The 13,887-nt window shown below is 42.5% G+C and overlaps 1 protein-coding gene across 2 annotated transcripts; it reads left to right on the forward strand.

Moving 5' to 3' along the window:
- Positions 1-844: 844 nt before the first annotated feature.
- Positions 845-13,886, forward strand: auts2b (activator of transcription and developmental regulator AUTS2 b). 2 transcript variants are annotated; one of them, XM_026924330.3, is made up of 13 exons: positions 845-1,493; positions 8,617-8,930; positions 9,039-9,262; positions 9,500-9,544; positions 9,725-9,820; positions 10,061-10,132; positions 10,391-10,420; positions 10,523-10,594; positions 10,765-10,906; positions 11,272-11,352; positions 11,442-11,525; positions 11,648-11,831; positions 12,536-13,886. In XM_026924330.3, the coding sequence occupies exons 2-13, from the start codon at positions 8,837-8,839 to the stop codon at positions 13,632-13,634; spliced, it is 2,223 nt and encodes a 740-aa protein (XP_026780131.3). In that variant the 5' UTR covers positions 845-1,493; positions 8,617-8,836; the 3' UTR covers positions 13,635-13,886. The 2 variants fall into 2 exon arrangements, with proteins under 2 accessions (XP_026780131.3, XP_053095761.1); XM_053239786.1 differs by having other exon boundaries at positions 9,039-9,241.
- Position 13,887: the final 1 nt, after the last annotated feature.

Genomic DNA, 13,887 nt, shown 5'->3' on the forward strand with positions numbered 1-13,887 from the left:
TATATATACATATATATATATATATATATATATATATATATATATATATATATATATATATATATATATATATATGAAATGCCCTTTTCAGCCAGAAGCCACCATCACAAGCCGTACTGCAGTGAGAAGAAAGAGCAGTGTATGTGAAGGCTATATAGGAGTTATATAGGAGTTTATATAGGCTACTCAGCATGCTTGAATGGCTTGGCAGTGGACATAGTGTGTTACCTTTCTCGCTGCCAGCTCAGCACACGGCTATTAATTATAGTGTGACGCTGTGTCACTTGACTGAGAGGTCTCTTTTCTGTGTGAACGAGAACATCCTCATCACCATACTGAGCCTGTGCACACTCCCCTCAGGCCATCACCTCCCTCTAATCAAAGAGGACAAGACCCAGTCTACAGACCTGTTTGTGTACGTGTGTGTGGCCATGTTTTTATATATTGGTGGGGACCAAAAGTCCCCACAAGGATAGGAATATCTGACAGCTTTGACCTTGCGGGGACTTCTGTCCGGTCCTTACAAGTCAAACTGCTTCCTTTTGGTTAGGGTTAGGGTTAGATTCAGGTGTGGACATAGCATTAATTAGCTGCATGTCAAAGCAAGGATAGTAAGCCAAATGTGTGTGTGTGTGTGTGTGTGTGTGTGTGTGTGTTAGGAGAGGGATAAAGGGCATGACTCGGAGCAGGTGTCTGCTGTGCTGCTCGGTGTAGTGCGCTGCCTGCACCCTGCTGGGCGGAGGGACGGAGTGAAAGAGGGAGGGAGTGAAAGAGGAAGGGAGGGAAGAGCACTGCTGAGGGTGGAGATCGAGACGGAAGTGCAGAACAGCACTCGTTTTTCACCGACCGATCGTTCGTCCGCGTGCAGCCTACCTGCCTGGCGGTGACGCGCTTCGGCGGGAAACGCGCTTCCTCGAGCGTTGGACGCACGCGCACGCGCGCCCTCGCGTAAAAGAAGGGCGGCCTCACGCGCTGCTTCTGCTTCTGCCACTGCTGCTGCTTCTTCTTCTTCTTCAGCGGATCCGGATTTAATCTGTTTCACTTGTGAGCGAGCTGAGAGAGAGACCCGACTCTGCGCCACTCCAGGGATTTTTTGTTGTTGTTTTATTAAATGGATACGAGCTTTCCTCACGATGGACGTGGTGATAAACGCCGTTTTCCGGCCACAATGTCCTCGTAAATCCGAGGAATAAACGAGGGGGAAAAGTCGTTTAACGGTCTCGTAGCTCTGCGGAAACTCTTCGACTTCTGAGCGGCTTCTTTTGTCCTTCACACCACACCAACTTTCTTTCTCCACTCGCGGTTACGTGGGTAGCTTAGAGTCAATTCGCCTGAAACACACACACACACACACACACACGGGAAGACACAGCGAAGGATTGAGAAGAAATCTCTACTTTGTTGGAATTTGTTGTGTGTTTGTGGATTATATCGCTGAGGAGGACCAGCCGGAACGTCATGTTCCTCTTTGTGGTGTTTTGGCTGTGAACTGGGTAAGTAAACATCAAAATGGCTTCAGTCAAGTCTCACAAACTAGACGGTGATACATCGGCATTTTAGTATCGAAACAATCATCTGATTCTGAAAGGAATAATGCTGAAAGAAACAGAGGTTTCATAGCTAACATCAGACCTGCAAATCTCCTTCAGTTTACCTGACAGTTCAAGTGCTCAAAACGCTGTCTAACTACTAACCAATAAACACTGAATTGTCCTAATAATAATTATAATAATAATAATAATAATAATAATAATAATAATAAAAACCTATAGATATGTCCTTTGATACTCAACCTACACATGTATTTAATACCACTTCACTGTTTTTACCTGACAATATGCTGTTATTGCTGTTATATATATATATATATATATATATATATATATATATATATATATATATATATATATATATGAGATGTTTTGACGTCAGTGTTTGGTAATAACATGTGTAATAAACACCAGAGAAAGCCAGATATCTTAGTGAAGTGCACCTTGCACACTGGATGCAATAGGAAGCAGTGTATAATCTAATGGCTTATGTTTTACTGATTTAACTGAGACATGCAGGTCATGACCTGGTTTGAGTTTTATTACAGTTTTAATAAATCCATGTACACGTTTCTAAGAATGTTATAAAATTACAACACACCCCAGTTTATTTCCCAAACAGGACATGGTTTGGATTTCACTCTGTGTGACATGCAGTATATTACAATAATATGTGAACTTACTGATCTGTTTATTAGTTTTGTCTCAAATTTTCCAATGTTAAGAAAAAAAACTCCCTTTGCTTCTGAGAGTAAAGAAATCCACACAAACTGTCAAATTGGCTTAGAATATCACAAAAACCCAATTACCTGAAATTGTTATAACCTTTGCAGTCAGTATTAGCAGAGATTTTCACCTAGCACACAAGAGCCCTGAACATCCATTAATTAATGGCAAGGTCATTTTAAGTAGTTCCTCATCATGGTGAGTTCTTTTGATTCTTCTTAACCAAGGACAGAGCTTAGCTGAGATTTAACCGTAAATAAACGGACTAGTTGACTAAGTGCAATCATTTACCCTGTTCCTTTCAGGATGTTCTTTTCAGTGTAATTTATGAGGCCCAGAGCCCTCACTAAAAGCTGTAAACATGGAGCTGCTTAGGATATGTGATGTGTTTTATGGAGATATTTAATATTCCCGTAGATTATGAAACAAGGCCTAGTGATTTGACATTGCTATAACAATGTTTCCATTAGAGTGATTATTCACCAGACAGCTTATTCAAGACAATCTCTCAAAGTACATAAAACATGTGGATTCTTGCACTGACTAAAGAAAAACCAAACTCAGACGCCAGACTTTACTCCATTTGACTCAAAACATCTCAGATCTGTAATGTTATTGTATGCCTGAGTGCTGCTGAAATACAGAAACATCTCCTATTAGCTCTGAGCAGATGGCATGGTGAGAAATCCCCAAGGACCAAGGAGAAGACTGCAAAATGCAATATCTTGTTAACCAATTAGTGTCCTGATAACTTAAGGAAGTGTATGTGGTGAGCCAAGTGTGTGCTAGTAATCGCTAAAATAATTGGATTGGAAGACAGCACCATTACCATGAATCATGTCAACGTTATTGAAGGTTACAGAGACTGTTATTCCTGACATTTTGATAAATGCAGTTACTAAAATGCATTTAATAGACAGTCATAAGAGGTAAAGTACGACCACTGATGTAATACATTAACATTCGCCTTGTGTTGCCTTTGCCCTTTAAGACTGCGAAAACCGAAGCACTTAAGAACGTAAAAAGATTATGGTTATACGGTCTCCAGTGTTAGTTAATGGTATTTAGGTCTTTAAATTAGAGACGGTGCTTTAGAAAAGGTGCTGTCTAGCACATATGTCAGCAGGAGCCAAAGCCTGGCTTGTGACCCCAAACACCGATGGCAAGGCCTGCTGGGATTCCAGGGTCGGGGGTGATCGTCAACCTGCTGAGCCAGGGCTCCAAATGAAATGCTAGTAGATGTGGATACCTTCCTTTAGCAAATGACGCCTCAGAGGCGTGAGGCATTAAAGCCCTTCCTTGTGACTACATGCCACTGTGCACAATTCTAAAATTGGAGGCAGAACCCACACTGATTTTTTATTTTTCATAGATGTATCCAGTTGCATCATATGGCGCATCTGTGTCTTGCAAAGCCTATGGGCCATCGTAGTGCACTTGAGTTAAAGGGCACTTGCTACAATTACAGGCGATTTTCCTCCAAGTAGTTCTTGGAATCCACTTTAATAGGACAGCTGTGACAATTAGCAAGTTTAAAACAGCAATCTATAGATAACTTTCTCAAATATAGTCTTGCATGATGTAACATTTACTGCCAAAGTTATATGACTCCAGTTTGATTATCCCCAGTTTATGATATCTAATATCACATGCCGCAGCCACTGTAACAGCGTAACTGAGCAATGTTAGTCTCTCTGTGACTGATAGCACTGATCTCTAAAGCATGTAAGCTTTAAAAGTTTTAAAAGTCATGGGTTCATGCCCTGGCTGGGGATGGCCTAGTTACATTAGCATGTTGTTGATATGGGATATGTGTCTGTGCTGTTGGTATGGTGCTTCTGCTGAGGTACCATTTAAAGTAAGATAAGGTCCCAGCGGAGCTAAACTGCAGCTCATCCACTTGGCTGAAACCCAGCTGTCAAATGCTGACAGCTTCCCTCAGCGCAGAAGTCTTACCTTGTCACTGCCTGGAATAACTAGAGCAGCTATTTGTGGAACTGTTTTTGGCCCCAGCCTCGGTATTGCTCACATTGTGTTGCAACCGGCCATGGCCGAAGGTTTTTGCACCTTTGTAACTCCTGTGGTCTATGTTTATTAAAAGGACATCCCAGAATGTACACATTCACATAGGAGCACAAGGTCTCTACATGATCTACTGCTTTAGGAGTTAAAATGTTATTGCAGCCTGATTGTAGCTGCTTGTGTATTCTATTTTTATTTTATTACATTGTCAACAGAAAGTCTTTGCAGAGGACTTTTGAAGAGCCTATTAAAAATATGCCTGAAAGCTTTTGATACAAAATCCATTTCCTGCACATTCAGGACTCTAAATTTTCCAAGAACTATTGTGAGGCATTCCAAGAAAGTGAGGCATTTGGCCTCTGCAGATTCATAGCCAGAGCTCTTAATGCGGAAAAACCAACATGCAGTGGAATGTCAAACCTCATTTAAAAGCTATGAATGGCCTACTCATACTGGAATTGGTGCAAATATGTACAGCAGTAAAACTGTTATGTTTGAATGTGTAACCTGGAATATATATATATCCAAATATCTCATGTTTTCAATCTGACTTGGTGGGTACTGTAGCCATTTCAAAAACAACACTGAAAAAAGAAAACACTGTGGCCCACGGCACAAAGCCACAAATGCATTTTTTTAAACCACATCTCTACAATCACATCTATTTTTAATTCATATATTAGGGATTGCTCACAAAAGCTTTCTGTTGCCAGGCCAGGAAGGCAGAGCTTTAAGTGCAGACTTAATTGCAACTGGCTCATAGATGATGCATAGGAAATAACCCATCCAAGGCCACTGCATGATATATTAATTCGCAGTCCAGCAGAGACATAGGTATGAATGTTAGTACAGACGGATCCTGAGAGACTGGAGAGCCTGTACAGGGTTCACATTGTTCTCGTGGTAACCTGAGCTGAGCCAGGCATGAGTGGAGGGAAGGGAGGGATGGTGTGCAGCCAAGGTGGACTCTGTTGAAAGATCAGCAAGACAGCTGCCCATTCGGGAGCTTTCAGCGCGGCTCAAATAAATACTTTGACTACCTAACTTACGAGCGTTAAGATCCCACACACACATTAGAGCCGCAACTGCAGCAGCTCGTCATGTTGGCCCTGTGGAGGCGGCCCAGCCCTTTCTCATTTGTAAGGTCATTCTTTAAAGCCATCCATTATAGGGAAGGAGTGGAGGGAGTCCCTGGGGTCCTCTGGGCTGCAGATTGTTATACTAGCGTGCTAGGGGGATTGGTTTCTAGGAAGCAGGCGGCACGACACATCCCAGAGGCATTGACAGCTATTGTGTGCATGCCCGCCCTACATCACTGCCGCTAATCTCTAACTGAGAGAAACCTGACCGCTAAATAATGGAAGAGCTCAATGCCAGCGCACTCACCTATTTCCTGGCATGGACCGATTTACTTGCCGCAATTCATGTGTTCTTTTCAAAGTCTTCTGTCTTACACGGTACATTGAGAAAGGGATTATCTTCGATGCCAGGGCCGTCTTGCTCAAATAACACAGTATGTTTTATTGAATGCAGCCAGAGTTATCTCAGGGCTACATGTAAGGTTTGGGACTGTAATTACATGTTAGTGTCTTAATAACTACAGTACAAGCTTGTTGAAAATGACGTTTGAAATTTTCTTATTTAAAACATTTTATATAGTGTGGAAGAAGTCAATGCCTTTTATATAGTGATTGATGTTAGTAATGTTCTGTGGTGCATTCACCATCAAACAGGCTTAGTGTTGGGGGGAGTGTGTTTGCTTGCCAGAGAGAGGGAGAGAGAGAGAGAGAGAGAGAGAGAGAGATATAAGGGAAGTCTTCGCTTAGACTGTGTGTTACCCTACACCACAGACGGTGAACTTTCAGACAGAAGTAGAGTATACAGAAAGAGCTCCCTGGTGCCTTTTTTGAGAGCCATAGAAATCCACTGGAGGAAAATTTCATTAACTCAGCTCGTTACACTCTAGCTGGACTGCAGACTTTCCGCACTTAAAGCGGCAGATCTGCAAAGATGTAAAGCTTGCATTGCAGTGGATATCTGCAGAGGACTCAAAGCTGTTGATTTGACAAAATTAAAAACCCAGTGTGACTCATAACACATTCTCCTCTTCACCTTTTGATTTATTTCCTCCTGTTCTATAAATATTTTGAAGTGTAGATCAAAGGTTATTGTATCGCCTTGAAAAAGAAATGCTGGGAAGTGATTATATTGAAGTGTCTGTTGCGCTGGAATGTAGTAACTTCGTGTGATACTCAAACGTTGGGCAAATGTTGCTGTATATGTGAGCACAGTTATGGACCAGATGCCCCTTTAGCTGACTGGGACTCATTCACAGCTAAACTAAAAGCAACATGAGAAACTATCAGTGTGCAAGAACAACTGTTTCTCTGTTTCGGTCATTTGTCAGTTGCACTCAGGCAGTGCTCTCTACAAACCGCCATGTTGCGGCAGAATGTACAGGCTGTCCCTTGTCCTCCATTGCCAGCGTAAACACTTTCTGACTTTCCTCTCTGTCTTTCCGCAAGCTTACCTCAAATCATTCCTGAATCCTCCATCTTTTCTTTTGTGTACACACAAACATCTTCCAGTGGCTCCTTCACAAGATTTTCCTGTCACTCTGAGCAGGACAAAAATGTAGAGAACAAGAGTATTTAACCTTCAGCTAATCTCACCTTTGTGTGATTGGAGGGATTAGGCCATTAGACTCAGCATGCCTGGGAGGTTTAGCTCAGTAATGGGGTTGATGAATGACAAAAACTGCTTGGACAAGAGAGGTGCCGATTGAAATAGGAAGACACATTTGCTGGTGGGCTGACAGCTTGAGAAGCTTAACCCTAATACCTAACCTGCATCAAAGGAACATTAATGTACCATGACTCAAACTGGAAATAAGCACTTAGAGTCACAATCGGGAATTTCAGTAAGGGAAAGTGGCAGCTTTGAATTTTCTAAATCACTAAAATGGCTGTAGTAATATTTCAGTCACACTGCCTGGTGCAGAAATGAATGCATAGAACTGAATTTAAAAGGTTTAAATGGTTTGTAAACAAAGAAAAAACTGCATGATGTTAGCTCAAAATGTATAAAGTAAATGCCATACATTTTTGAAGATGACTTTATAAAAACCCTGATTAGGTTTAATTAATCCATGTTTATAAATAAGAGTGCCAAAATAGAACAATTTTTAATAACTTCTTTATCTGTACAATCAGTTCTTTTAATAAACACAGTGGTAACGCCACAAATCAACCAGCTCCACAATTGCACAAGCACCACAAATCCACCAGCTCCGCAATTACACAAAGGTGCACTGAAGATTATTTTGTGGTCTATATCTCAAGTGCTTTGTAGCACAAAGGCATGTTCCTTGAGGCAGCAGTGCTCTTGTCTGCTGTTCTTCCTGGCGTTACCATGCTCACCCCCCTGTGGTTGCATCACCCCGCTCAATACAAACCGTTCACCGGGGAGAAGCGATGCTCTGCAGAGGAGGAATAAGCTGTTCCTACTACTCCCTCCTCCATGGACCCCTGGTGCTTCCCAAAAGGAGCTTTACTCTAAGAGAGCCTAACCATCCATTATGGACCTCTCAAAAGACCTTTCACTCTAGATACAACAGGCTCCAGGGGGGAAAAAGGCCCGAATTGACAGCCCTACACAAAAGAGATTTACTGCTTATCTTCATGTGCATGAGTGGCATTCAAAAAGAGGTAATTGCAGGTTGTATACATCGGCAATCCTCCTGGGATTTCAGGCCTCCGCCCCATTTGCATTCACTATTGCCGCTCCCCTGGGAAGGTCCAGTAAATGTCAAAGTGACACCAACATTAGCCATTAAATGCTAGGTTTACTTTGAGTGCAGCAGAATTAAAAGAGCACGGCAGCGTAATGTCATGGAAAAGGTGCTGCAATAAAAGCAGAAAGGCTCGCTTTTATTTTCCTTAACCCCTGCTTTATTAGCTCTTTCAAATGACATGGCCCTCCCTGCCATACCCTACTCTCTGTTGCTTTTGTCCTGGCTGCGTTACTGCAATGTGCTCTGCCCTGTTTAACAACATTAAACAGATAGCATTATACTAACGTCCTTTCTTGGAACAACATGCTATCAAATGAAATTAGTGGATTATTAGTGGCCTCATCCTAAATTAGGTTATCGTCCATAATGTAGTCTGACTACACTGGATGTATTTTCGTTCAAATACTAGTCCACAGAGATATGCAGTAAACACTATGAAGGGGAATAAATTCTGATACTTCAGTAAAGTCACATTGACAGTTGTAAAATATTTGCGCTGATGAGATTTCATTTTGTCTCTTGCAGATATCAGTGATGTTAATGATACTACAAATACAAGTCCAGACGAAATTGGGTTTGGAGATTTTACGAGAAGAAGACTAAAGTTCAGTCCTCTTTCCTGGTAGCAAAAGAAGGCACAGGAAAACAAAAAACCATCTCTGCACACTAACTGTGCACGAGAACCTTCCAAGTAAAAGCTGTCGTATAAAAGTCCCTGTGCTCCTGGGATCAACAGGATTGCACCATGTTTTCTCCAACTGCAGCCATAGCTCCTCCTCCACTCCTAACAGGAAATGCTCTAGCCGTGCCTGGTTCTTCTCCTGCAGGTCCCTACACAGGTACATTACTGCATGCTTTTGTTTATGTGTTCTAGACATCAAATATTTAAATATTTGGGAAATATTGCATTTGTGTAAGCTAAGTGTGCGTTATTGTTGAAATTACAGAGCAGGACCTGCTGCGCCAAGAGCTGAACTCACGCTTCCTGGCCTCTCAGAATGTGGATAGAGGAACTCCTCTGGCTGCTCCGTCGTACCTACGCACCGAGTTCCACCAGCACCAGCACCAGCACACACACCAACACACACACCAGCACACCTTCACCCCTTTCCCTCATCCGGCCATCCTGCCAGGCCCTGTAGCACCCCTGGTGCGTACAACCACCAGACATGTGAGGATGAGTTAACGAGGCTGCTTTTTATTCTCCTAATGGTCACATTTGTAAAAGTAACATGTAAATGTAACACTTTTAAACTGTAAACTGATTTCGCTGGAGGACTAATGTGACCATAGTTAGTGGATCTGTAATAGTGACGCTCTAGTGTATTTGTTGTTGCATGTGTATACCAAATACTTTGGATTGAATCTCTTCTGTCTGTAAAATAACATTTTCTTCCTTTCTCTCCAGTTTGACAAATACCCACCAAAGGTCGACTCCTTTCACAGGCACAATGTACGTCTTACGCTTTTCATTCTACATATAGTGGCTTTTCATTCATGCCTAGACCAGTGCATTTTTATGTACATTAATCCCTCCAAATCTTTCTAAACAGCATTTGTAGATCTTTTATGAAAAATTGCATTCTCACTCACCTCATGGACTAATGATCCATTATCCCATCATCTTTTACAGTTACTTCAGTCGTATCCTTCAGTAATGCCGGGAATGTCTCCCATGGTGCCCCCAACAGGGATATTCAGCTCTCTGCAGGGAGCCTTCCAGCCCAAGGTACTGCAGCTCCACATACACAGACCAACTCAACTTACCTTCTTTTTAAAATATTAGAAGATCGTTTTGCTCAAAATTAAGTTTAGCTATATTTAACTTTGGTAGTGCTTATAAAATATTAAAAGAATAAAGTTTGGCAGTTGAATTCATAACCTTTTCTGTGAGAAGTGTTATTGATTGACCTATAGAATAATACCATTATACAGTATGCTTTTTGTGACTTGTGATTTGTTACAATAGGCCTCCAACCCACTTGATGTAGTTCCTGGTCCGGGAGCAATGCCTCGTCCACTCATACAGAAGGAATCCAGAGTAAGCGTTCGGATTAATATTACCATGTATCTAACTATAGCTTCAACGTGCAGTTATTACACACGGCTGTGAAATTGTCTCGTCACCTAACTTAACTTACTCGTGGTACTTTCTGGTCTGAGTACGCATTTAAATGAATAAACCTACTGTTTGCACAGTATAATGTGTCTGTCAAGGAACATTTGGATTTCAGTGAAGTTGATTTAAAGTACACAGGTGGACAGTGAGTAAATATTATTTATGCTTATTCTTTTCTAGTTGTTAGACTCGGCATGTCCTACACCAAAGGTAAGAGCTACACCATGTCCCACAGATTAAGCTTTATTCAGCCATCTGTACAAATCGGAAATACAGTAATTTCCCTGTTTTTTTTTATTTTTTTTTTTATAGAAGCCAGGGAAATGGTGTGCGATGCACGTTCACATTGCATGGCAGGTGTACCACCATCAGCAGAAAATAAAGGTATGTTAGCAGATCAAACACTGGCACTGTAGCATGACTCTTATTATGTTTGTTTTGGACGCTATTGTTCCTTCCGCCTTTCTCCATCTGTGTTTACCAGATCACTGATCTTGGGCTTCTGTCATTGCTACTAGAACGCTAAGCTCCTTTCTTGTCTGTGTGCATTTCAGAAGCAGATGCAAAATGAGCCACACAAGCTAGACTTTGGGTTGAAGCCAGAGTTCCTGAGTCGACCTTCTGGTTCAGGCCTCTTAGGAATGATCCAGCAACCGCGTGACTTACCCCGCCCTTCCACCATCTTTTCCAGTGCTGGTAAGTCATGGGGCTCTGTTATATGCAGTGACACAAGAGCAGACAAGCAATAATGGACATTTACTCTAACAGTATTTAGTAGAGATCTAATAAGTCTATAACATAATTTTCACATTAGCTGTGCAACATTTCTATATACAACATTTCTCAGGATCACTTCTCTACTGCCCAGAATGTTCAGTGAATCAGACATGGAAAATTATTTGGTCAAAATATTAAAATATAATATTTATAGTAAATAGTATATATATATATATATATATATATATATATATATATATATATATATATATATATATATATATATAAATGATGATAGAACAAAATTATTTTTAGTCCATTTTGACAAGTGTTTCTATTATCAGGTTCCACACACCCTTCGGTATCTCCCTATGGATACTTACCCCATCCTCACACCAATCTCCACACACCCCCCTCTCATCATGGTAAGACTGGGTTCCCATGTGATTATTGTGTAATTCTCAGGAATCATTGTAAACACACATTAAAACATTGTATTGTTTTGAATATGTAGACCCTCTGAGCAAGCCACCAGTGTTTGGAGGTTTGGGAATACTAAGCTCCACAGCGTTCGGAGGGCTTGGAAATCCCACAATAAGTAAGTAATCAAAACCTGCTTTTTTTGAGGTTTGATTCTTCTTTTTATAGACCTTTTGAATTGTTGTAAAATGTAAAGCAGAAAAATTTAATCTAAAAATACTCACTCTTTTCTCCAAATAGCACCAAGCTCTGCACATGGCAGTAAAGACAGTAAAGGAGTTTCAGCAGGACCTCAGGAGCCCTGGAACAGGCTGCAGCAGACACCCTCCTCTTTCCCTACACCCCCTGCTTGGCCCCAGCCCCCTGAACTCGAAAGAGTAATGGACAAGAGAGACTTTGTACTTAACAAAGAAGAGCATGAAAGGTCTGAAATTATTTTTTCTTGCTATTTATCTTTAATGGAAATGGACACCAAAGGCACTCGTACGTGCTTGTTGAACATCCCATTCCAGATTTAGTTCCCCTTAACTAAATATAAACATCAGTTATAATAATCTCCACTATTCTGGGAAGGCTTTACGCTAGATTTTGGAGCGTGGCTCTGGGGATTATCCCATTCAGGCACAAGACCATTAGTGAGGTCAGGCGCTGATGTCGGGTGAGAAGGCCTGGGGCACAGTCGGCGTTCCAGTTCATCCCAAAAGGTGCTCAGTGGGGTTGAGGTCAGGGCTCTGTGCAGGCCACTTAAGTTCTTCCACTCCAACCTTCAAAAAACCATGTCTTCATGGGCTTCGCTTTGTGCACAGGTGCACTGTTATTTTGGAACATGTTTGGACCTCTTAGTTCCACTGAAGGGAAATTGTAAAGCTACAGAATACAACGGCATCCTATACAATTGTGTGCTTTTCAACAGTTTGGGGAAGAGCTGCAAATGGGTATGATGATCAGGTGTCCACAAACCTTTGGCCATATAGTTTGTTTCATTTGTTTCCTGTTTTCATTTTGAGACAGAAAAAGAGTGCAGTAATAAATAATATTTATGCGTATAAATAGTTTTATGTAAAATCAGTAGACTTTGACCAACGCATATTTACAGTTTGCTTATATTGCTTTACCTCCTTTTTGCAGGGACACAAAAGAGAAGTTAAATGTGAGACACCTGTCACCTGCTAACACAAGCCCACAGAGTCATAAGCAAACAGTACAGTCTTCAAGAGACACTCCTGAGCCAAAAGACAAGGACAGAGCCAGAGAACGAGTACAATCCCAGGAACCCCCCACTCAGAGTGGAGAGACAGAGGATCAGAGGCACAAGGACAGCCAGCAAGAGAAGAAGGAGAAAACTGCTAAGGGTGACCAGCGTCCTACAGAGGAGAAGGCTACTTCTGAGGACACTTTGTCCCCACAGCAACAAAGGATTCGAGTTGAGAGGCGCAGCAGTGATGGATCACAGTGGGAGCCAGATGCAAAGAGGAGTAGACTGGAAGCTGAGAGTGCAAAGAGTGTCCATGTTAAAGTAAAGGAGGAGAGGAGAGAGAATCAGGACTCTCCTGAAATCAGACCACCTTCTAAAATCTTGGAGAAACCAATGCAAGACCGAAGAACCCCAGGCATGCAGCCTTTGCCCATGTCATCAATTCCTGTACCTCTAGGAATGACAGGATTTCCACATGGCCTGGAAAGGACTCGCTTAATGACACCCCTTGTTGGGATGAACCCACTGTCTGGTGCTGAGCGATTTCCATACTCTCCCCAGCATTGGGATCCGATTCGGAGTATGAGCCGTGGTCTGGACATATCTCAAAAAGACCCTGTTGCCAAGGAGCTGCTGCTGAGGGGCGACCCACTGCAGCGTGTTTACCCACGCGAGCCGCTCCTCCACCCGCTGGCACTGGAACAGCAGCAGAGGTGCCAGCTGGAGGAGCGCCATCGCCTGGCACTGCTGCGTGAGGAGAGTGAGAGGAGCCGCCTGCTGGCACTGCACCACCACGCCACCCTCGAGACCCAGCTGGCACATCCCGGTCTCCTGCCCGCACCCTACGCCAGCCCGCTGTTCCCGCGCCTGGCACTGCCTCACGCTGCACCCTATGGCACTCTGAGCAAGGCTCTGCCTCCTGCAGGCTACATCCATGCCCCTCCGCCCCCTCTGCTGCCTGGAATGCCCATGCGGCCCCCTTCTCCCAGACGGACTATGCCACTGGCGGACAGAAATGTCGAGGCGCCATGAGTGGGACATAATGAGGGCCTCACTGAGGCTGAGCCAAGCACTTCATGTCAAATACGTGATAAATATGGAAATGTACAGGGGCAAAAGCATCTGGGCTGTTGCCTGGATCCAGATTAAGTCTAGATTTTCATTTAATTGCAGTGTCAGTGGTGATTCAGAGTTTTTTTTTTTTCAACTTCCGCTACTCAATTCATTACCAGGAAACTGGCCCATCATTTTTTGTGAAAAAAATTAAAAAGAATTTTAAGAAAAG

Source organism: Pangasianodon hypophthalmus, chromosome 14 (genome assembly GCF_027358585.1).
Source record: "Pangasianodon hypophthalmus isolate fPanHyp1 chromosome 14, fPanHyp1.pri, whole genome shotgun sequence".
Classification (NCBI taxonomy): Eukaryota; Metazoa; Chordata; class Actinopteri; order Siluriformes; family Pangasiidae; genus Pangasianodon; species Pangasianodon hypophthalmus.